The sequence below is a fragment of the Colletotrichum tamarilloi genome, assembly GCF_030869305.1.
Source record: "Colletotrichum tamarilloi strain Tom-12 chromosome Unknown Scaffold_24.1, whole genome shotgun sequence".
Taxonomy (NCBI): Eukaryota; Fungi; Ascomycota; class Sordariomycetes; order Glomerellales; family Glomerellaceae; genus Colletotrichum; species Colletotrichum tamarilloi.
Genome location: NW_026849407.1, coordinates 413,956 through 436,877, shown reverse-complemented (window position 1 = coordinate 436,877; position 22,922 = coordinate 413,956). Strand labels below are relative to the sequence as shown.

General features: G+C 52.7%; 10 protein-coding genes across 10 annotated transcripts; 4 read left to right on the top strand and 6 right to left on the bottom strand.

Annotated features, from left to right (window-relative positions):
* Positions 1–285: 285 nt before the first annotated feature.
* Positions 286–699, top strand: CTAM01_07700 (uncharacterized protein; the record flags this gene model as incomplete). The annotated part of the gene is made up of 3 exons (XM_060523722.1): positions 286–292; positions 349–474; positions 545–699. The coding sequence occupies 3 exons, from the start codon at positions 286–288 to the stop codon at positions 697–699; spliced, it is 288 nt and encodes a 95-aa protein (XP_060381776.1).
* A 268-nt stretch (positions 700–967) lies between these two features.
* CTAM01_07699 (pre-mRNA-splicing factor SYF1) lies at positions 968–3,578 on the bottom strand (the record flags this gene model as incomplete). Its single annotated transcript, XM_060523721.1, has 3 exons — positions 968–3,208; positions 3,275–3,445; positions 3,522–3,578. 3 exons carry the CDS (start codon positions 3,576–3,578, stop codon positions 968–970), a joined length of 2,469 nt encoding a protein of 822 aa, XP_060381775.1.
* Positions 3,579–4,279: 701 nt separating this feature from the next.
* Positions 4,280–5,506, top strand: CTAM01_07698 (ATP synthase subunit D; the record flags this gene model as incomplete). Its single annotated transcript, XM_060523720.1, has 9 exons — positions 4,280–4,294; positions 4,367–4,479; positions 4,544–4,554; positions 4,620–4,945; positions 4,999–5,047; positions 5,101–5,110; positions 5,163–5,203; positions 5,252–5,307; positions 5,360–5,506. The coding sequence occupies 9 exons, from the start codon at positions 4,280–4,282 to the stop codon at positions 5,504–5,506; spliced, it is 768 nt and encodes a 255-aa protein (XP_060381774.1).
* Positions 5,507–5,691: 185 nt separating this feature from the next.
* On the bottom strand, positions 5,692–6,574 carry CTAM01_07697 (RNA recognition domain-containing protein; the record flags this gene model as incomplete). Its single annotated transcript, XM_060523719.1, has 3 exons — positions 5,692–6,092; positions 6,179–6,492; positions 6,549–6,574. The coding sequence occupies 3 exons, from the start codon at positions 6,572–6,574 to the stop codon at positions 5,692–5,694; spliced, it is 741 nt and encodes a 246-aa protein (XP_060381773.1).
* Positions 6,575–7,893: 1,319 nt separating this feature from the next.
* CTAM01_07696 (necrosis inducing protein) lies at positions 7,894–8,403 on the bottom strand (the record flags this gene model as incomplete). Its single annotated transcript, XM_060523718.1, has 1 exon — positions 7,894–8,403. The coding sequence occupies one exon, from the start codon at positions 8,401–8,403 to the stop codon at positions 7,894–7,896; it is 510 nt and encodes a 169-aa protein (XP_060381772.1).
* Positions 8,212–9,011, top strand: CTAM01_07695 (uncharacterized protein; the record flags this gene model as incomplete). The annotated part of the gene is made up of 3 exons (XM_060523717.1): positions 8,212–8,774; positions 8,826–8,887; positions 8,944–9,011. The coding sequence occupies 3 exons, from the start codon at positions 8,212–8,214 to the stop codon at positions 9,009–9,011; spliced, it is 693 nt and encodes a 230-aa protein (XP_060381771.1).
* Positions 9,012–9,839: 828 nt separating this feature from the next.
* Positions 9,840–15,365, bottom strand: CTAM01_07694 (Sec7 domain-containing protein; the record flags this gene model as incomplete). Its single annotated transcript, XM_060523716.1, has 9 exons — positions 9,840–10,055; positions 10,112–10,494; positions 10,549–10,655; positions 10,708–11,096; positions 11,154–11,496; positions 11,547–11,833; positions 11,886–14,458; positions 14,536–15,074; positions 15,352–15,365. Coding segments are annotated over 9 exons (4,851 nt in total), but the record flags the coding sequence as incomplete, so codon positions are not given.
* Positions 15,366–16,127: 762 nt separating this feature from the next.
* CTAM01_07693 (mannan polymerase II complex ANP1 subunit) lies at positions 16,128–17,943 on the bottom strand (the record flags this gene model as incomplete). The annotated part of the gene is made up of 5 exons (XM_060523715.1): positions 16,128–16,490; positions 16,544–16,639; positions 16,692–17,011; positions 17,067–17,746; positions 17,834–17,943. 5 exons carry the CDS (start codon positions 17,941–17,943, stop codon positions 16,128–16,130), a joined length of 1,569 nt encoding a protein of 522 aa, XP_060381769.1.
* Positions 17,944–20,780: 2,837 nt separating this feature from the next.
* On the top strand, positions 20,781–21,730 carry CTAM01_07692 (3' exoribonuclease; the record flags this gene model as incomplete). Its single annotated transcript, XM_060523714.1, has 2 exons — positions 20,781–20,898; positions 20,952–21,730. 2 exons carry the CDS (start codon positions 20,781–20,783, stop codon positions 21,728–21,730), a joined length of 897 nt encoding a protein of 298 aa, XP_060381768.1.
* A 168-nt stretch (positions 21,731–21,898) lies between these two features.
* On the bottom strand, positions 21,899–22,237 carry CTAM01_07691 (uncharacterized protein; the record flags this gene model as incomplete). Its single annotated transcript, XM_060523713.1, has 1 exon — positions 21,899–22,237. The coding sequence occupies one exon, from the start codon at positions 22,235–22,237 to the stop codon at positions 21,899–21,901; it is 339 nt and encodes a 112-aa protein (XP_060381767.1).
* Positions 22,238–22,922: the final 685 nt, after the last annotated feature.

Genomic DNA, 22,922 nt, shown 5'->3' with positions numbered 1-22,922 from the left:
CCTCCACGACTCATCCATGCTACCCAAACGCGGGCTGCTGTTAAGAAGGCAATCGCGAGGCCTGGACCTTCATAAACTCACGTCTTTCCCCCTCTCAAGTCTCCATTCCCACTCCTTTGCTCAACTTCCCCACTTACCCCCCTAACCAGCGACACCACGATACCCTCAAACAGCGTTTCCATCAGCCACCACCCTACACAAACTCATCTTCTGAACTCTTAGTAAGACCTGCCACTGAGCAAACCTATACTCATACCATCCAGTATATCCACCATCACCATCACCATGTCAAGTAAGCGTCCCCGTCCATGTGCAGCGCATGTGAACCTTGCTTACACGCCCTATCAGACGAACAAGATAGAACCCAGAGCATCTCGGCCGAGGTCGGTAGCTCGCCAGTCGTACTCGACGGAGAACCCGCCGTTGCACTCTCATCCTCGCCCATAGATCGAAGAGCCAGCACCGACGAATGGGGTGAGCTTTGGAAGTGTCCTTTGAAGTCTGCGAGTCTCTGGAGTGCTGACTGATGTGCTTCATCTACTAGACGCATCCAAGGTACCCCCGAGCCGCTTCCAAAAGCGCAAGGGTTCCATCTACGCCACGCCGGGTTCCCGTGATGGCCACGTCGACCGCAACTACGCCTCGGGGTTCCATGAGAAGCACACCGAGAAGGGCTATACCAAGACGCCCGCGAAATAGTCACCAATACAGTGATGTTTTGGGGAGGCGCACGGCGTGGTATGAGGAACGCCCCCCACGCTCGCGGCATGGAGCAGTACGCCTAGCCAGACCACTACATATGAGGCTGTGAAACACATCAGCCAGACAAGGGAAGGGAGAACATTGGAGAATGAATTGATTTGAATGGGGTGGACCGGGAATTGAAAAGTATTGTAGGGGTCCTGCTGTCTGTATGCTATTACCTAAAACTAGCCAACCACCGCCAGGCCGGAGAAATTGATACATGTTACTCGTCAAGGTCGTCAATGTCGATAGCGTCCGGATTCGCCGGTGCTGGCGGTGCTTCCAATGTGCTGCTCATCTTGGTAGCGTCGCTGGCAGCCACGAACCCGGCTGGTGCTCTTGCTTGTCGCTCAAGTGCCGCCATGGCATCGTCCACCTCGGCATCGCCCGAGTCCTCCGGTCTCCGCTGACTACGCGCAAGCGCTTGCGACGCGATGAAATTGACGTCCGTGTTGTACTGCGCCTGCACACTTCGCTTGATACGGAGCATTTCCTTGAACGTATCCTCGTTGCCATGCTGCACCTCGAATGACTCCCACTTGGTCCAAAAAGCTGGACTGGTGCGTGGATCACAGAACTGTGACGCGTGACCGTAAATGGCTCTCGCCCGATCGATCTCGCCAAGGCGCTTCTCCATGTCGGCAAACTTTAGGCACATATCCCGTGCTTCGTTGTCGGGTAGAGTGGAAACCGCCTTTTCGTAGATTGGCCTCGTCGATGGCAGGCCAAAGTTAGACGCTGACTTGGTGATGTAGAAGTTGAACATGTCTGCCCGATCCTCATCCGCCACCGCACGCGTTGCGCGTTCGTAGATGCGCATAGCGTGCCTCGCGAGGCCCCGCTCCTCTTCCAAGTTGCCGTACATGAGGTAGATGACCTTGGCGAATTTGGGTGGGCAGTCTTCAATGGCCTGTTCGAAGAGGTCGCGCAGACGCTCAATACCGATCTTGCGATCCACGGCCTTTGTAAGGTAGAGATTCCACAGCTCAAAGGCAACTGGGTAGCTGAAGAGGTCCAGGCCACGTTCGTAAATCTTGAACGACTCTTCGTAGTACTGGTGCTCTTCCAGCAGATTCGCATAGTTGACCACTGTCTGCGGTGTCGCGATTCGCAGCTCAAAGATGCGCTCGTAGACCTTTCGTGTGTCCTCCACAGTGCTGACACTCTCCACGAGGTCCACGTAGAAACTCCACAGCTTCCAGCTCTTGTGCACACGCTGCTGCGGCGATAGCGTCTCGTCAAAGTAGTCGACTGTGGATCTCTTCGGTGCCTGGACAGCCTTGGCCATGATTCGTACGGCATCGTCAAAGTTCTCGTTCCTCAATTCCATCTCAGCCCATTCAATCCACATATCAGCCAATTCGGCAACGGACTTGAATGGGACTTTGACGGCTTTCTCCATGATGATGCGCGCATTGCGTATGTCACCACCACGCTCGTAGAATTTGGCGTAATTGGCCCAAAGCTGATGGAAGGCCCCGACGGCCTTTTTCGGTTGTATCGTGGCGATGGCGGCTGTGTATGTCTGAACGACTTCGAGATGGTTGTCGCCCCAGAGAGCCACTCTCTTCTCCCACTCAGACACGTTGTTGGGGTTCTGGCGCAGGACTACGTCGTTGAGAAGGAATGGCCGTCTGTCCATGAGTTGCTCGAACCGCATCATCCGTATGTCGAGTTCGAAATCTGCCTCCTCGTCCACGATACCGTTGTCGGCACGCTCCGAGGCTACCTCCATTAGGGCTCCAATGATGGACTCTTCGAACTCGGTGTACGAATCGAAAACAAGCGTGAAGTCTCTGACCGTCATTACCGTGGTGATGGCTTCCTCGAGCACATCTCTGGCGCGCTCGAAGCTGCCTCGTCGGATCCAGTAAGTCGCTAGGCCGCACCAGAGTTTTCCTCGTTGATCGGCGAACCTGACAATGCCGCTTCTGACGATCCTGTCAACATCAATACCCGTTTCGTGACCGGTTTCAATATCCGCCGCGTGCTCGACCATCAAGTCCACCATTTCGCTCCACAGTTCATAGTGCCCTTTCCCTTGCTTGCTAGTGAAGCGCGGATTGTTGAGGATGTCCATGTACTTCTTGATGGCTTCAGTGTAGAAGCCGACCTGCACAAGGAGCTCGATGAAGTCTTCGGCGTCCTCGGGGTGTATTTGCATGTAGCGGCGCCACACCTTGACGGCGCTGATTCCTGCAGCAGAGTTGATGAACGGCTTGTAGAGAGCCCAGATTCGATTGTGCTGGGTAATCGGCAAGGCGCGAAGGGCTCGATCGAAAGTGCGTCGGGTGGTCGTGACCAGCGGCTGCTGAAGCAAGAACTTCAGATATAGCTCCCAGATGCGAGGCATTTTGTTCAACAGAATGAGCGCGCGCTCGAATAAGGCATTGACTTTTCGGTACTCGGCGGGGAAAATGGCAGCATTTAGCTTCGAAACGTGCTTGGTGCGAAAGGTAAGATACTATCCGTACAGTTAGCAATCGGCGGCGGCGGCGGTCCGCCAGCTGGCGTGCTCCTCGCGACTTACCATCTTCCATAGCTTGTAAGACCGGGGGAGTTGGAGACAGGCTCGTTCGAGCACGAAAGCGCGTTCGTGTACAGTTCCATGTTGGGACTTGAACTGAATGTAGGCAAGCCACGGCTTGATGCTTCCAGGGCTTCGCAGGATATCCTGTTCGTATACGGAGTCCTCGTCGCTCTATCGGACACTGTTAGCTTCTATCTCCAGTGTTGACAAGACGAAGAGGGCAAGTAGGAGGATGGGCGGCGCATACAACGAGGTGCAGTTCCGGCCGCCTCTGAGAGCCGTTGAGAAGCGTGGGAGCAGGCATCTTGGTTCAGGCCGTTTGTCCAAAGGCCATGAGTAACCAAGAGACTGACAGCTCGAGCGCAGAGAGCGCCTTTTCGCCTTGTGCAGGTCGCGTTGGGGACGAATTCGCAGCTTCCGGGGGCGCGATTTCAAAAGATGATCATGGCGCGAACTAGGCGACAGATCGTTCCTTTACGATGCAGTCTGGCAAGGTCGACCAACCAAGGTACTTTTTCTCGCATGCGCCACGTCCTGTATTTTTGGGATGGCGCTCGGCTATTGGGATAAGTTAGGCGGCAGTCCCAGCCACTGATACAAGCATATCGCAATGGAGGCGCCGTGCCGCTTTAGCGTCCGTGAGACGCTCACGCGCGGATAAAGACAGCCCACTGTTGAGCTTTATCAGTGGACTGCTAATCGCCAGCGATCCACCTACCTTATGTACACCAGGTACCCGACTCCATCTCTGGGGGGCCGCTTGAGGTAGGTACTTCCACCTGAGCGTCCCATCGCTGAGCCGGCTCTGAGCACTGACGCAACAGCAGCCAAAGGCCGCCTAACAACATCTCCAGCTCCTCCTTGTCGACTATATCGTGGACGACCGTCTTGCGCCCAACTGCCTCCGCCCTTCGCTGCCGTGCGAATCGTCTCGAACCTCCCCTCCGATCTCCTTTCAATTCCAAGTCCAACCTATACCATCGCCCATTCCGATCATCCAACACCATGTCGGGTGCTCCTGTAGGCCGAAGCCCTCCTACATCATCTAGAGTCGACCACGGAGCTTTCTAATATGTCGATGCATCTGTGTAGGACCGAGAAGCGGTATTCCCCACGCGCCAGTCGCTGGGTATCATGAAGGCCAAGCTCAAGGGCGCCGAAACTGGTCACAGTCTGTTGAAAAGAAAGAGCGAGGCCTTGACCAAGTATGTGTGCAATGAACTGTATCTTGCAGTATGATTTGATTCACTGACGTGTTCCATGATACAGGCGATTCCGAGGTTGGCAGTGCCGCTTCCAGTCCGAGACGAACCTAGGCTGACCGATGTGACTGCGCCCTGAACAGAAATTACAAGACGTATCGACGAGGCGAAGAGAAAGATGGGACGCGTTATGCAGATTGCTTCCTTCTCCTTGGCTGAGGTCACTTACGCCGTGGGCGGTGATATCGGATACCAGATCCAGGAGTCGGCCCGGTCAGCTCGCTTCCGTGTGCGTACCAAGCAGGAGAACGTTTCTGGTGTCTTACTCCCGGCATTCGAGAGCTACGTAACTGAAGGAAACAACGATTTCGGCCTCACGGGCTTGGGCAAGGGTGGTCAGCAGGTCCAGCGTTGTCGCGAGACATATGCCCGTGCTGTTGAAGCTCTGGTCGAACTTGCCAGTCTACAGGTACGCCGCCGCGCGTCTCCATTGAACACTGCAGAAGCACTAACAGCGCCAAGACCGCTTTCGTTATTTTGGATGAGGTTATCAAGGTCGTTAATCGACGTGGTATGTATTCGATCAAACGTTGAACTTCTTAGCGATTGACTAACATTTTGCAGTAAACGCCATGTAAGATGCCTGCGAGATCATCTTGGCAGTCCACCACTGACCGTCTCACCAGCGAGCACGTTATTATTCCCAGGACAGAAAACACCATCAAGTGTATGTTGTATGCCTCACTTTGGGATACCTATCTAACTTTGACTACAGACATTAACTCGGAGCTGGACGAACTTGACAGAGAGGAGTTCTACAGACTTAAAAAGGTACGTGGAGGTCCGTCAGATCTTGATGGCAATTTCTCACAGTGCACTGCAGGTTGCCGGAAAGAAACAGAGAGACACTGCTGCCGCAGACGCCGAGATCAAGGCCAAAAAGGCCGCACGGGCAGCAGAAGAGAAGGGCGATACGTCAGGCCCCGGCGACCTTCTCGCTGCGGAGGAAGACAACGACGTTATTTTCTAGCTTGTCCTTGGGGCACGGATTGAGAGGTGGCGATCAAGCATGCGTCGGGTGCGGTGTTATTAGACTTAGGTAGCCTTCATTGGGTACGCACTCGTTGTAAACATTAGTACCCTGCCGGAACACATTTATTACCTCCCTACATGCAAACAGAGTTGAGGCTGTTGCCTTCGTCCCAATCAACCGTCTTACTGGCGCTGGTATGTGACCTTGATCGTGTGCGTGTCCCCCAGCACCATGCCCGCCGTGTTCTCCTTCGCCGTAATGGCACCCTGCTCACCCTCGTACTCTACAAAGGCAATACCGCGGCGTCCAGGCACCAATCTGACCTCACGGAAACCCTCGAAACGGCCAAAGATACTGGTAACAGCCTCGATATCGTAGTCGTCGGGCAAGTTCTGTACAAAGAGAATCTTGTTTGGGGGCAGATACTCGTCGGGAATGACTGCTGTGGTAGAGGGATTTGTGGACTTGAGACCAGTTCCACGAGCAGCCTTGGCAGGACGGGCATCTGCTGCCGGTGCACCGCCAGGGCCAGGTCTCTTGAGACGTTTCTGCTCCTCGGCAGCCTCGAATGCCTTCTTCTTGTCTGTTGGTGATGAGAGGACAGAGTCAGCAAACCGTTCTAGTTCAAAGTAGCGAGAGAAGGCAGTGTGAAGGGCGAAATGGAATTACCCTTTTCAGCCAAGCGGCGGCGCTTGTGAAGCTCAAATTCGTCGTCGTTGCCTACCGACTTGACGGTCGCGTCGCTCCTCGTCCGGGCCAGGGCCAGCTGCATAGGCTTCTCGAATAGCTCGAATCCCTGAATCTCCTCGATGGCCTTGCGCGCAGCCTCTGGATCGTCAAAGACGACAAAAGCCTGGCCCTTGGCCTTGAGATTCGTCTTGGCGACAATGTCAATTACATTGCCGTAATCGGAGAAGATCTGAAGCAGCGCATCCTTCAGCTGGTCGACTTTGGCGCGCTCCTCGAGGTTTCGCACGTATACCCTGTGGCACAAAAGGTCAGCCAACGGCCCGACGTGTCGAAGTGCAATGACACGTACGTGGCGATAGGAAGACCGGAAGCCATGTCTACGGTTGTGTAGGCGAGCTCCAAACAAAAATGAACGGGAAGAAGAGGGAAATGTAAGTGCTGAACTCGAGTGACAGACTGAAATTGGCTTGTGCATAGTGTTGCGGTAAGTTCTGGTTGCCTAAGGCGCGTACCTACCTTGGGCACGGCCGATCTACCCTTACGGCCTGCGCGGTGACGCGCGCAACCTCACGCTTTCAACTTCAACATCAAGCTATCATAGCTTCGCTTCATTCTTGTTGCACAATCATTGAGCAATCTCTACTAGTGTTTCACGAAAACGACACTACCTACTAAGTAGACTATTGATCAGCACCTGAGAAGATGCATGGTGTTGTACTAGACTAGAGATCATTACTCTAGCTCTGTTGGACACCTCGCGGCCTTCTTTTGCTGGGCTGTAACCTTGCTATCTTGGGGCTATAGACACTATCCGCTTTACAATTGTCACATACGACCATACCCATTGGAAAACTCGGGATCCCGTCCGCTCTCCCATAGATAAGCCAATGAGGGCCAGATTAGTAGTTGGGTCGGTGACGACCAGCGAATACCTGGTGTTGTATGTTTTGACGCAGACGATCTCTTTTTCTTCAGTTTTGCTCGTTCGCAAAGAATGGGTTACTTTTGGCCTTGTACTTCAAGCTTAATCCTAAAGTATCTTGATCAGCCTGGTCTCCAGGTTAGAAGCAAAAGTCGTTGGCGGAGCTCGTGTGTTCGGATTACGCAACCTGCCAGAACAAGGAACGGTATTGTTCTGAGAATGGCTAGGGCTCGTATATTAGATGAATTCAAGCTAGGCTCGAGGACAGAATCCCGTAGATCTTCGGCAATCAACTTCGTAGTCATGTCACCTCCGTCTTGCAGACAGAACCTTCGCTGCCTAGCCCCTGACGAGCCTTTGACTGATCACTAGTCTCCAGAGGCTTGCCCCCAAACCTTACAGCAAAATCCACAGGATGCTTTCAGCAGCCGAATTCGTTTACTGCTGACTACGAATCTGAAGTCAGGAAGCTCGCCATAGGATGTGAATATACGAAAATATGACATTCACTATTTCTCTCCCCTATCTCTTCCTGGGTACCTCCTAGCTAGCCTCTACACCTAATTTATTTTTATCTGAATTAAGAGACTGAGGATAGTATTTTGACTTCCTCCAAGGGTTCTCTCTGAAAGGGGCTCTGCAAAGTCCAATATAGCGAAGCAACTCAATTTCGTCCCTCTCAAAATCATCGCGCCTAATCTTCAAATGCTGGGCAAGGACTATTGAGATTCACCTCTACATCTTGATGGAAACGGGCGCCGTCACTGGGCACCTAGGAAGGTGGTGCTGTAGGTTCGGCAGGAGGCATGTCCTCCAAGTCTGGGTCGATCATGGACTGCTGGGGATCTAAAGATCCACAATCCATTGCCGTTGAGACACCGTCGTAGAAGGCCTCGTTGTAAGCTGCATCTAGGTAGGCTTGAAAGTTCCCATCGCTGAAGGGCACCTTGGTGTGCTCGTATTCGATGCCGTTGAACTGGTCTTTCGTTCGCTGTGGCAATCGGTGCCAGCCAACGAGAGGACTCAAAGCACCGCTGGGTCCGACGTCAGAGGGAAAGAGAATTTGACCAGCATCATAGGTGACGAGAGGATGTGTCGCGGGCCCGGTGCCGTCTTTGGCGACATAAAGCGTAGTTGTTCGCTTCGTGTCGAACTGGCCGGGGCTTGTGGAATAGCTGATGCCACGAGGGGAAAAGCTTCTAGCTTCATCCGGGCATTTTTGGAAGGCAAACCATACCACTGCAGTAAGCCAGTGATGACGATGCTGCTCAGCATCTCCCATGACCTTGGAAAGGTAGTAGCTGCAGAGAACGGCGAATCTATCGTGAGATTTATCAACTCTCGTGTAAGTCTGACCAGCCTGTTTGAAACCACGGCAATCGCCTACGAAGAGGCAGCACGGGCTGCAGGCAGGTCTCTAAGTTCCGGAACATACTACTATTTCATGAACTGCGCTCTTGGGCCGGCTCAGTCCTCGGTACCTCTCGTGCAGTGGGCGAACTCGGCACACGGCTGCAGTCATGTTGGCCTTGTCGTTGGCAAAACGGCTAGGTTTGGAGTCAAGAAGTTTAAGGCAGTCTATATCCACATCAGACTGTGGGATACTGGTTTCTCTCAGTCTCAGCACGACTACACTCCATATGAGAATCAGAAGTAAGTAAATGTTGAGCTGCGTTATTCACTGTTCAACGCTGACAATGGCAGGCTCGTCTATGGTGGCAAAACGACTTCATCCAAAGCTAATCTTAACAGGCTAGTGGATGCAGGTATGTCTTCGCGTTGTTTTGTTTTGCACTGGAACAGCATGCTCATATTGTTCAAGGTATCGCATGGCTCGAAGATGCTGGATACGAGCTTACAGAGGAGCATAACTGTGTAGCCCATTACTAGTATCTTGCAAGCCTCCTCTAGTGCTGATATGTCAGAAAGCACTTGGTTTGAAGTCTTCAGGTTACAATATGGTGCAAAACTTATGAGGACACATCGGGGAACCTCTAAGTACTATGATTTACCTGGACTAGCTGAATGAATCTGCCCCTTAGGCGTGTGCCTACGAAAGAAAGTCTGAGCCAGATTTTATTCATAGATACAAGCCGTAGATCTAAACAAAGCTTCCATAATCCAGATTGCCGCCAGCTTGCTGTCTTTTCTAAAGACTTCACACCGTTGTTCCGGTCTCCCCGTTATCATCGTAACAGGACGACGTGAACTATTTTTTTGGGGAGACAAAAAAACCATTGAAACCTAACATTTGTTGGTGATTTTTGATAGCATGTCCTCCATCTGTGCCATCACTCGCACATTGCGTGTGTGAAAGAGGGCCACTTTCAGCTCCCAACGGGTTGCCGAGATGTGCTGCCCAGAACTCTTTCCCCGCAGCGTTCTGGAGCTTGCAAGTGTTGGGAACGAACTCGTGTCATCGACGCCTCTGATTGGAATAAAGAATGGCTTTCTATTTTACACTGGGTCTTGATGATACACTGCACTTGGCCACGATGACATGCGTAGCTCTACTGCGTCTCAGCTTCTCCTTCCACTCATGCAAAGCACTCTCGATGGTATCCCGTGGGTGAATTGTATCTAATGCCGATATGGCACAGCATCTTGACTATCATGAATACCTGACCCATGCTGCCCCCAGTTGCCATATATATGTACACGTAAACAGTCATCTCAACTATCGGCATTCACACTCAGGCGCCTTACAATGAGTTATCTCTAGGCAGTCGTACCAGCCGCTGGCGCCGGCTCTTCTCCACTACTTGGTTCTTCCAAGGCCAGGTCACTCTTCAGTTCTGGAAGGAAACGGTCGATCCGTTTCCAGGTCTCGTTCCATAACTTTTCCTTCGAAGCGTCTTGTCTGGGGGACACCAAGAAGCCGCTGCTTGCCATGAAAAGCACCACGTTTTTGAGGTTCTCCCGAACTGCCTCCTCCTACGTACTGTTAGCAATCTCTTCTGTAAGGTCCAGGACTCTCCACATAAACGTACCAGGCTATCGCCTTGACCGCTATTCATCAACCGATCCATGATGTCAATAATCTTGACCCACAGATCCAGCATTCCGTCCCACTCTGAGAGGAGCACGAGATACTGAAGGAACACTTTGCACAGCAGGGACGCAGCTTGAACACGCATCTCGCTCATGCCGTCACGGTCCGATGAAAAGACTTCAGGCTTAAGGAGTTTGTGAATGAGAGGGAACAGGACCTCGCCAAATATGGCGGTCCACTCCTTGTGGTCACTGTCAGTGAGCTCAGGCGAGAGTAGAGATCGCTGCAGCGACGTGAACGCCTGGAGGCGAACATCGCGGCATGGGTTTGTACATTGCGTTGTTAGTGCTTGGAAGATAGGGAGCCAGTAAGCGGACCATGCTGTAACATTGCGTTAGTCGTTGTTACTCATTTCCCAGCGGTGAAGAGCATTACCTTCGTTGCTCTCAAGATGGGACTGCTTCATCAAGAAAGGTATACGCGCTGTCATATTGTGAATACTGTTGACCGCCTTGGTACCTCGTGAGATTGCCTCATTGACACTGCTGGCCGTTAGTAACTTGCAATATGGCAGAGGCCTCGGGAATCACTCACGTCGTCTTGTCGTGTGTCCCCTCTCGGGCCTTACGCTGCTGGGCATCTAGCTTGCGCTCTGCAAGGACAATCCGACCTGCCCCGGACGCGAAGTCGCCAAAGAGAGAGATGGCCGCCTCGTAGTTGTCGGCAATGATAGCAGGTGGTGTACCTCCGCAACCTAACTCGAGAATGTCAAACACGAGAGGTGCAGAATCTGGACGTCCGGTAAGTGCTCGCATGATTGCCCAGAAGTCCGGGGAAGTCATGATCTCGTTGCGTAGTGGGCTGGGTTCGTCAATGCACAGTCTTAAGCCCTGGAGCACCATGGTCGAAGTTCTCGCCAGTGCTTCCTTGGGGAAGCTCGAGATTGTGTGCAACAGTACCGGGACGTTGATGTAATCATGAGCCTGTAAACCAGTTAATGAGGAAAAGAAAACGCTTTCAGCGGGTAAGTGCATGCATACATAGCTGACTCGGAGTAGCTTGAGAAGATAAAAGGTCGCCCTCGAGACAACAATGTAGTGGTACCGTCCAGCATCTCGCAGTACGACCTGCAGTGCTTCGATGACCCTCTTTGCTACAAGTTGGACAGTGTCCTGATCGCGAAGAGCCAGGACTGTGCTGAACTCAAGGATGTAGGCCATGGCAGGGTCGTACACAGCTCCTGGTTGCACGGGCTTTTGGCCGTTCATTGTTGCTGCGGGTACATTGTCCGACTTGACAACGATCACCGTTGGGTTGTTATCTTCAGGTAGTGCGTTGAGGAGGGAGTCAATCAACGGCTCTAGGTCTTGAGGGGAGAGTTTTCTACGCGACTCTGATTAGTAGCTGGACTGGCCAGGAGCAGGCTGACTTACGAGATGTTGGCAAAGACGTTGCCCATATGACATGAGTTGACACAGTCGACGGTGCAGAGGGTACTTTCCAGTTCCTCGTCCGAGGGTTCTGGTGGATCGTCTGCTGCGTAGCTGGAAATGTAGCTAGTGAAGGCAGAAAAGAAGCCCGTATCGACAGTCTTTGCAGCACGATCGATTACCTGAGAAGGTGTGTGCAGCGGGATCGGACCAATGTCCAGAACTGGTGAATCCGCAAAGAAGGGAGGGACCAGGGAGTTGACAAAGAGGTTGAGCCATATGCGGGTGATCTAGATTTCGTTAGTTTTTCCGCCATGATGACCCAGGAGGATGTTGACATACATGTTTCCAACCATCCTGAATTAACTCCTCACTGCCAGTGACAACCCGGAAAAGTACCAGAGTCGCCAGTTGCGCCCTGAAGTCTCTTCCAAGTTTCACTGCCAGCTCGCTGACCATGACACTGCTTTCGCCAGCTTGGACCTCGGTATTCAAGTTGGTGTTGAAGGGTATGTCAGTAGCCAAGGTTGTCATGTGGCTCAGTGCGTAGATGATCTGATCGAGAGCCTCCGTGTTTTTATACTTGGCCGCAATACGAGCGCATTCGTCAAAGCCAGTGACGATCCTCGCAAAGACTGCATCGTCCGTAGCCGACATGAATACGTAAGAAAGGGTGGACACGATAGGCCGCCACGTTGAGGCGAACATGTCGGCATCGTAGATGTTCGTCTCGCACAGAACCAGCGGACGCACCGATTCCGACTTGACGAGCAACTCGCGCCAAGCATAGTCAAACGCATGCTTGTTGTCATGCTCATCAGGCAGGATGATCTCGTTGGTTCTAATGTTGTCAAAAATATCCTGAAGATACTCTGGCGCAAAATTTTGGCCATCATTGACGCCTCGCAAATTTCGTGCAAAATCGTCCACGGTCATACGCTTTTGACTCTTGAGGTTGGGGTTGTGCTGATCCGTGTTGAGCATGATGATGGCGTAGGTCAGGACATAGACAGCATCCGCGTTGGCGACCTCGGTTGGTTTCGCCTTCAAGCAGTACTTATCTGCGAAACAGACAACGATTCTCTCAATCAATGCTGACTCGCCAGGCAATCTGAATGTCTCCAACAGTCCTCTGAGCGCCTCGTCCACTCGCTTCTCTGAAAAGTCGAAGTGGCCCATGAACGCCTCTAGTACGGCCTCGTTTCCCTTCTTGGAGAGATACTCGCCGAGGACCTTTTTGGACACGCGCGATGTTCCCTTGAGGAACTTGGCGACCGCGACTGGATCCTTGAGGTCGGAGATGATTCCCTGGGCCTCGAGATAGGCAAGGCCGCCCTTGGGGTTCTCGTTGAACTTGCTGGTACCCTTGATAATGATCTTCTTCTTCCGTCTCAGTTCCCGTAGCTCCGTAGCGTCGGGATAGCCATCGACAACCGGGGGTTCGTCCAACCTTTCGGCGATGAACTGGATGTATCTGAGCAGTGCATCCAAGCAAAGCGGTGGCACGCTCGTCGTGCTCCAAGTTGCAGAGTCCGGCAAAGCATTTCTCGAGAGAAGGCCAATCATGTCTTCGCATAGGTCCGCTCGATCAGCGTCGCAATCGTAATTGACAAAGAGTTCAGCCATGAACGTTGGCATCCTTGACAGTACACCAATGTTCTCAACCATGGCTTGTCGTGCGTCTGGCTTCCTGGCACCACCCTCAAGACCGAGTTTTTGCCGATCCTTCACCGGGACTGGCGTCGAGCGGCCGCTGCTGGTCTGCGATGGGGGTGGCTTGACGAGCTTGGGGGATTGCGGTATCCCGGCATACAGTGACGGGTCAATGCCTGGTTCTCGCGGTATTTCTACCGACGGGTGAAGGCACGCAACGAGATACGAAAGAAAGAGTTCCTGCTGCAATTTTAAAACACCGCGGCAGGTGGCTAGTAACGTGCCGGCCACGATCAACGACTCTTGCAGGATGGCCATGTTGTCCGACCTAACAAGCTGGAAGAGATAGCAGCAGAGCCTGTCCTCGGCTATCCCAGCCAAAGCAGGGTGCCGCGCAATAGAGGGACCAGAAACCTCGAGGGCAACGTGAATAATGCGCAATGCCATGACTCTCATAGTGTCGGTATGCTGCCGGTCGTTGGGGTCCAAGAAGTTGACTAGAACCCGGAAGAGTTCCCGCACAGAAGGCAGCGAGTAGGGCCGGAGATCCAAAGAGTCGGAACTCTCCGCGCCATCTGCATCACCATCGGCCTCCACATCGCCGCCAGCGCCAGCGTCGGTCTTGCTATCACCCGACTCTGAGCCTCCCCGAGATCGTGGATTCGGGTCCAAGGGAGTCGAGCTTGAGGTGGACAGGCGCGCATCCGGTTCAGGGCTCGTCACCTGCAAGCCTGGCGCAGTAGTCGCGGCTGGATCCATTTTGACGCTGTCCATGTCTGCGCTTGTTTGCTTGTCGAGAGCGTCGGACTCATCTCCGGCCTCAACCTCGAGGTGTTTGACGTCCTCAAAGATAATCTGGCACATGCGAACCATGGACGCCTCGGCTGTTCGTCGGAGGACGGGCGAAAATCGAGGTTGCGAGCAAATTGCTAGCCCCCTGCCCATCATATCGCAAACACTTTCGTCACTTAAAATGTCGCCTCCTGGCCCCGACATCATGTCCTCCATTAGGTGAAGAATCATCAGGAGAACAACCTCCACCTGTCCTGAGTCGCTTCCGTCGAATTGACACCGAGTGACGGCTGCTGATAGGGACTGCATGGCAAGGGCGAATCGTGGTGACGCAGGGCTTATAAACCCGTATGCCAAGAACTTGCGCAGGGCTCCCAGAGTGAGGATGGTTATGGGCGCGGCCGTACCTTTCGTTTGGATTATCTGAAGGAACGGATTCAAGAGAACCAGAGCGTCGAATGAGTGTATGTCTGGGGCGCAACGTTGTTAGCAAGGCTAGCTCAGCATAGCAGAGGCCAGTGCCGCAAAGAGCGAGTTTGAGTCCTACCTCTAACGCTGGCCAATTCATGACGGAGCTTCCCAAACCCGGCCATCAATGGGTTGTCCTGTATGCTGCGACCCTTCTTTCCACGTAGGCCCCATCTGTTGGCGGAGGCCACGTCCTGAGCGCCATCGATCCCGAGTCCAGTGCCTGGTGTCTTGGATGCACCCCTCGGTGAAGGACTCGGGGGCCCCAGGTGAATCGGGTTTGGGCTCCCACCCAAGATGGCCGAAACGGAAGAATGAGGTGATCGCGCATGTTTTTGAATCGCAGAAGTGATCGATATGCACTCGGACATGACCAAAGACACGGGGTCTACAGCGACAGAGACAGGTCGGCTTCGATACTGCATCCTCGGCGCGATCATGGCTCGACGAATGTCCGCGCTAGAGCGCGTGCCAACGGCAGAGGCCGTCTCGGTTTGCAGCAAGTCATCTGCATCTCGGCTCATGGTATGAAGGTAAACGCGGTGGTTCGAGGGCGCGCGCGCGAGGATCGGTCTTGGAGGGCTCTCGGTATGATGGTGTCGGGTGGCGGCGTTCAGGCTAGAGAGAAACGACGAAGCACGGGCTGAATATCCGTGGGTGACAGCAAATTACTTTGGCAATGTGTGCCGGATGCCTTGTGCAATCGCCGAGGAGGGGTCCAAGGACAGATATCCGTCGAGCCGTTGGAGGTTAGCTCGGGTTCGTAGGGTGCGGATCGAGAACGTTGAGATTTAGGTGTCTTGTCCAAGACGGAGACAGCTGTCGCCAAAAAGGATTCCTGGGCGTGGAATTGACCAGGTTGCAGATGGAGCTCCAAGTCTTACCGTGTACCTACGGAGCAAGGCCACTCTACGTGGCGCCCGGTGTTAGTGATCACTAAGTATTAGCAAGTACCCACGGTAAAGCAGCCCGATAAGGTGCAATGCCCCAGATTGGGGTTCCGCTGCAAGGTACCTCAGTACCCGAAAGCTAAGCTGTGGGGGTACGTATCCTCCCAAGGTTCTAGCCTTCAATAGAGGTAGAGGCCTACTTATCCGAACTTTTATAAGCCACCTTACTTTATCCTCTAGCCTTGGCCATAATCTTCTGGCAAGACACTTTCTACACAAATAGACACTGTTTAGACCTGGCTCTATCATATCCGTCACAGTCTTGATCCCAATTGGGGTCTCAGTAGATAAGAGACGAGGCCTATTTTGAAAAAAGCCAGACAGTCGCGATTATTCACAATCAACAAGAGTCCTGAACTGACAAAGTTGTTTCGGGCTCATTTTCTGCATCTAATCACGTATATTGAAACTTCAACTGTACATCTGTAACTCATAATTTCGCGGGCTAGTTCTATGCCCGACGTGGTGCCCGTGTCCTTGGGCCCCAAGATAAATCAACGCCTTCCTACAACATCCCTTTGTTCCAGACCATCCGGTGGCAGATATCTTAGTGTACAACAAAAGTTGACAACACGGCTCGACTCTGCTTTTTATCCCCGTGTATCGATTGCGCAAGCTGTCCGCTGGCGGCAACCTGCGTACCGATACTTGTTCATCAAGAACAGCGACAGATCCCAGCAATGTTCGACGGTAGGGAGTCATCCTACTAGATTCATCCTCCTCAGCTCTCAGCCTTCTTGGCGAATGCTGCGCCGTTTCCGTCCTTTTCCTTTTTTGCCAGCTTGTCTGACTTGCCTTCTGTATCCTTCTTGTCTGCTGCTGCGGCCTTCTTGTTTGTATCCGCTTGGTTGCTGTCGGGATCCTTGGGCGACTTGGCCTCCTTGCCCTCCTTGGCGACCTCCTTGGTGTCTTCCTTTGTGCCCTTCGTCTCTTTCTTCTTCTCTCCGACGACGAGGTTTTGCATATCAGTCTTGTCCTTCTCCCACTGGCTGCTGGCATCGCCGAACTGCTCTTTGACCTTCTTAGCCTTTTCGGCCTTTTCTTCTTCCTCTTTTTGGCTAGCAAGCCTCTCTTGTTCCATTTCCTGTATTGCGTTAGAATAGACTTCATGACGTTGCCATTGAGCAAGAGACGTACCTCCATGTGCTTGATGTCGTCAACACTAGGCTCGTAAAGATGCCAGATCGTGTAGTGCGGCAGACCGACAACAGAGTATTCCATGCGCTTCGCCATCTACACCGGAATGGTTAGTTCTCTTCTACATCCAGTAGCACAATCATCTTACCTTTCCGAATCCTTCCGTCTCAGCGTGCTTCTCGAAACTAAAAGCTGGGAAGTGTACTCCAGACCGGAAGACCTTGGCCTTGGCAAGAATACTGACGCCGCCCACTCCATCAATTTCCATCTCCATATCAGGGTCGCCATATGGGTCTCGCAGGTATGCCAAATGCGGCCGCCAAGTCGCATACTCGGCGTAACCTTCAACGATCACAGCATCTTCGTCCAGAGTGTCCGCGAGAGCTAGCGCCGTTTCTGATTCCTGCCATGAGTTGAGATCATACGGCTGCTCTCCACCAAGCCAATCGGGCAAAGGTCGCCAAACATCTGCGAACCGTTAGTGAGATACTCTCCCTCACCCCTTAGGGTTTCTCTGACTTACTTGGCACAATCACGTCCTTGTTGTGACGCATGAGATCTTCGAGGATGGTGAATGGGGCGGTTTCGACGTCAACGTCGCGCCAGTACACCCAGGAATGGTATGGCCGCAGGGCGGCACTGAGTAGCCAGTTACGGGCCTGGGCCATCAACTTCCTTCGGCTCGCCTGTGCCGCGAATCCGTGACGACTCTCCACATCCTGGTTGACCTTTTGTCCAAAATCCTTTTCGATGATGGAGATCTCGCCGTAAGGCTGTTTGGGGTCCTCATCGGCCTGAATCTCCTCTAGCATATCGTTGAGAACCTGTAGGGTGCGGTCCTTGGAGTCGGAGACCAGGAAGGCAAGGTCGATGAGGTGGTGGGGGTAGGTGAAGTTGCGCAGATGGGAGGCGAACATTGACAGATGTGACTCGGCGTCTCTCAGAGGGACACAGAGAAGAATGCGCTCCTCCCGCTCCCATCCTCTAGCAGTCCCCTGCACATTGCTGAGATCGTAGTACCGTACTGTTTCCAATTGCAAGTCGCTGCTGGCAGACAGCAGACCGAGGGAGAAGATGGAAGTCAGGGAGGCTCCCGGCCAGACGAAGACGAGAAAGAAGATGGCGACAACGGCGACAATGATGAGGCGAGTTACTAGACGCTGACGACGACGATTCGCGGGTGTTGAGGCTCGTGGTTGGTATCTGTTGAGAAGAGAATGACAGGTCAGCGAGGCGCGGCGCAAAGGATAGAAGCAATTAGCGAGGAGAGAACAAAGGTGTCTTCCTGACCTATGGGGGGAGATCTCGAACGTGTTCCCCCTTGGATATCCATTGGAGTAACCACTCGCATGATGCCGCGGCACCACCTTGGAGGCTGAGGAAGAATAAGAAGGCAACATCCAGGGCACTGGGTGGAAGTCGAATTCCCGGTCCCGAGGTGAGGGTGGAGAGTTGTACAGCAATGAAGCACCTCGCCCAGCCCTTGGGAGTCGTGAAGATTAAGCAGAGGAGAGCATCTAAGACCAGGGGGAGCGAGTGCTGTGATCGTTTGGCTGGCTGGAAAGTGCGGCTCGGGCAGCGAACGTGTCAAGTTGTCGAAAGGTATGAAGGCCGCGATCGTGATGGCGGATGACAATGCGTCTTGAGGAGGATAGGTAATATGGGTTGGGTCAGGTAGGTTAAGGGAGCGTCGACGGGATACCTGCGAATACGGGGTCTGGGACTGGGACTGGACCGGGACGCCAACTTTGGCTACGTATTATTTTATTTTCAGATTGCCTCTCTGTCATCCCAGGAATTGAATAGGTACTTGGCGGCCCAGCCGTGACAGGGCACCTAGCCAGGTACCGGCACCCCTGCTTCGCGCCGTTTGGGAAGCATGCACAGTAAGGACAGCGTACTTTGAACGTGTCCATCTGCCAAAGGCAGGGTGGCAGGGCGGGAGGATGGGTACGAAGTGCACAGTCTGCCATGTAATTGGACGAAACTTGGCGCAAGAAGCCTCCCTGAGCTCCCACTAGTCTGGATTCCATTGCCTCAAGCTACGCGGGACCAAGGTACCTTGCCATTCGAGCTTCTGAATTCGCGACTATCTGGCCGTGCAATCGCCCGGGAGGTCTGTAAATCTGCCTCCGTTAAAGCTTAACCTCCCTTCCATCCACGTTCGCTCCCAACGATAAAGCGGTATTCAGTGCTCTTAAGCTAAGTCTTCTCTTAGGCACCCCCCTCCCCCCTTCAAATGCTTTCATGACACCGGCAAGCGTCAGTCATCCTCAAAAACTCCAACATCTGTCTGAAAACGTGAGCGTAGAGTCAGACTTGGTAGAGCTGACAGGAAGCAACCGATCAGAGAAATGGGAAACTTGGCTTATGGGCTTGTGGAAGACACTAGGGAGTATGGGCAAGATCACGACTAGGAAGAGATACGTCGTAAATCCCTTTAAACGCAGGTAGTAAGGTAAGTTCAGGCGCCTTACCGCAACAACCAAATTGAACAGGTAGGTCCCCTCGATGATGAAGTCTGGAGAGAGTACGCAACACAATACGAAGGTGTCGCATTTCACTGTTAGACGTGAGGTATTCGGCATTCCCGAGGCCATCACACATAGACATTTTACCCACTCGCCCACATACTCCATCACACTGCGCTTGCGGTTGTGGGGGACATCAGGGAGGAGAGCGCGGCTAGAGACCAACACTCCATGCCCCTCTGACATATTACTCATCTCCAACGCCTTACCACATTATCTCGACTGTAGCGGCAGGTGGATAAATTGCGCATGCGAGGCTACGCTTCACTGTAGGTATCATGAACACAACGAAATAAAAGCGCTCTGAAGGATGTCACGAGAGATGAATATACACACAGAATTCACATCACCGAGGCAAGGCAAGACGAGAAGGAATCCTAAACGTGGCCATCATTAGCAAAGTGAACCACACGTAAAGACTACTTGAGAAAGTATGATGATGGCATCAGGTCAGACGAGCCGGGTGTACTCATTCAGCCTAGCCGGCCTCGCAAACCCTGAACCTCAGAACGAGGAACCGAGAAGCTCAGCACTGAAGTCAAATGACGACTCCCGAGGGAGCCAACTCCACCACCTTCCTCGTCCCTCCGGAGAGGAACTCCAGTGCGGGAGGATGACTCGGCTGGCATGACATAGTTGAATGGATAAGCTGTGGTCATCATGATGTTGCGTGTGCCCCGGGTAGGAAGCCTGGGAAGCACGCGAGGGAAAACATTGCGAACAAAAAAATTCTTACCTGTGCTTGCGCGCTTGCCCACTATGTTGGTGGCGACAGCTCTTACGCTGAACAACCAAGATTGCATGCCTCCTGTGGGACTGTTCCTGTTAGCTATTTGACTCGAATGATCAAACAGTAGCAAAGGAGGAAGATAGACGTCGTATCAGACAAAGTTTTTGGTATATGGGTTATCATCACAGAGTTCAGTAGCAGAACTGAATGATATGGTTGTTCATCATAGTCGACGATGTGCAGGTGCTGCAAAAAGAAGGACGGAAAAAAAAGCGAAGTTGACATACCCAAAGAAAGTGTAGACAGGAAGTTCTGACGATGAGGTATTCACCTGGTTTATTAACCTTGAACCACAGTTAGTGATGTTCTCTTTTCTGGTCTCTAGAGAATGTGCTGAAGGTCCATAGTGGCGTGGGATCAGATGGTGATGCATGTTTGTTCTTGCGCTCAGGAGATCGCGGGAACGGTGTGTAAGATATACATCATGAAAGTGGACAGTGGGCGCGAATGAGGCTGAAAAAAACTTACCGAGTAAAATGCTCTCGAAGCTGACCATGCGAAAGCAGCCCAATTTGACTGCCGAAGCACTGATCTTTTCGCGCTTGCGAAGGATGGTTGTTGAAGTTGATGGAGGAAAGGAGTGTGGTGAAAAATTTCGACTTGAAGTATCGAGCCTTATATGGCATAATGGGATGTCTCCACTTACCTTTGTGGACCCCGCGCCGGCGCGCAGATGCATCTAAGCGGGTATGGTGGCCGTAACCACAGTGGTCGGTAACGACCTGGAAAATTCACCTCAGGCCTCATCTCGAGCAGCTAAGAAAGGCTCTCAACCCAGGCAAACGACGTCAGGTATTCATCAACTCTACACATATTGCGGGAAGTCACACTCTACCAGACTAATACTGCCAACCAACAAACCGAACAAACCACCTTCCTCGCTATTGGGAATAAAAAAAACAGAGTCTCCATCAAGATGGCTGATCGACGGAGAATTAATGGACCGCCTGGTACAACGTTACCGCCCGTTTATGAGACTACGGATCCGATTGCGACCACCAGGGAAAGGCTGGCAAACGGAATTCGAGGATTGTGTTAGTTTACCTTTGCTTTCCCCTTGGAATTTGATCATGCTAACGGTGAGAAGTTCTCAAGACTGGCGTCACTCCTACAGCTTCAGGCTCAGCATACATGGAGATTGAGCCACCACTCGGCCAGATCAAATCTCAGGCCGCTTCTCAGTCAAAGACCAATGGCATGAAGCTCATCTGCACTGTCCATGGGCCTCGTTCGCTTCCTCGATCCGCACCCTTCTCGCCCTACCTGGTTCTCTCAACTCATGTCAAATACGCTCCTTTCGCCACACGTCGACGTCGAGGCTACCTTCGTGACTCGAGTGAGAGAGATCTCAGCGTTCATCTCGATACGGCCCTACGCGGAGTCATTATTGCGGATAGATGGCCAAAAAGTGGCGTCGACGTGATTGTTACCATTATTGAAGGCGACCAAGAGCGAGAGGCGTCCCACTCCCAAGGCAACGAAGAGTGGGATATGATGAACGTTCTCAGTGGTTGCATCACCGTTGCCGCGGCGGCTCTCGCTGACGCTGGTATTGATTGCGTCGACATGGTCACCGGCGGTGTTGCAGCTCTTGTCTCTTCAAACGAACAAGACACTACAGACGCAGACGCACTGTCTATTGTCTTGGATCCCGTTTCTCTAGAGCACGACAAAATACTTGCCGCTTGCTGTGTGGCTTACCTCCCTTGTCGTGCGGAGATCACCAACCTCTGGGTGAAGGGTCAGCTCTCGCCGTTGGACCCCTTACTCCATACGAAACTCATGGGTCGCGCTATTCAAGCTTCCAAGGGCAACTACCGCGCCGTTCTCGAGAGACTCGAAAGCAACCAACCACCCAGCAGTTAATCGATTAGACCATGGCAAATTACCTAGTGGAGGTATGCAGCCCGGGTTCGAGAACACGGCGTTGATTTTTCGCGCCTTCGAAAAGAAGCCACAACTGAGTATGGCTTCATGGTGACTCTGAGCGTCGAAAACTGAAGCATGCGTTGTCATGCATCAGCTCGGCATATTTTATCGGGTGATTCGCACTCGAGTGATCACGAAGGAGGATGAAGATCTTGGCAGACTGGCAGGTGAAAGCAAGACCACCTCGGGGAGCCCATGCAGAATTGTCAGATTAATGACGGTCGCCGAGCCCTCTACACATAGCCATACTCGTGACCGGTGCTCACAATACGGACTACGTCGAGAACAGGCGTTGCGGCCAAATCGACAAAAGATACCAGCTCCATGTACGAAGAAACATTGAGAGCTTGATTCGATAGATGAGGGGTGACAGACATGTTTAGCAAGAACTGGTGAAGTCTGTTCATTCGATGGTAGACTGGGAGGCAATAGAACTTCCCTCATCGCGATATGCCTGCTGAGAAATGAGCAAATGAGCTGTAAATGCAGTACAGATTATCCCGAAAAGGTTTGCTTATGGCCGTTGCCTGTTCTTGTTCCAGCTCACTTCAAAGTGACCGCCTTGCTTTGTATTGAGACATCTATCTGCCTGGCAAGGAAAGGACATCATAGCGGTACTCCCTAGAAGTTTACTCCGTATAGACCTTCCAGGTTGTTGATGATACCTTCAAGGTTGAGCATGGATGCTTGTCAAGTACCCCACTTTACCCCAACCTCGGCGGCGCAGTCGTCGCTCTGAGGAAGTCCTTAGCCCGTCTCTCGTAAGCACTCGGGCCCCGGCTTCCAGCTCCTCGGTGCTCTGGGCTCGCTATTGTCCGTCAGAGAACGGCGCTAAGGAGTGGAGAGACCTGGAGCGATCAGTGAGCTTCGCGGGCATGCGACAACATCCCTCCATCCCATCCGAGCTTCCGTCCTTATCCATCTCTACACCCCCACCGTCCTTGCCCTCTTGACGAGCCATCTTTGACCGACCTTGGGCCCCGATCGTCCGCGAGATACCATCGACGACCACCTGCCTAGTCGACGACCGTTCCTGACATTGGCCGTCCTCAGCTACCTTATTGGAGACCCGGTCAGCCGAACACCTCCTCGTGCCTGCTGTCCGCATAATGTTCTCCCGCATTCGACG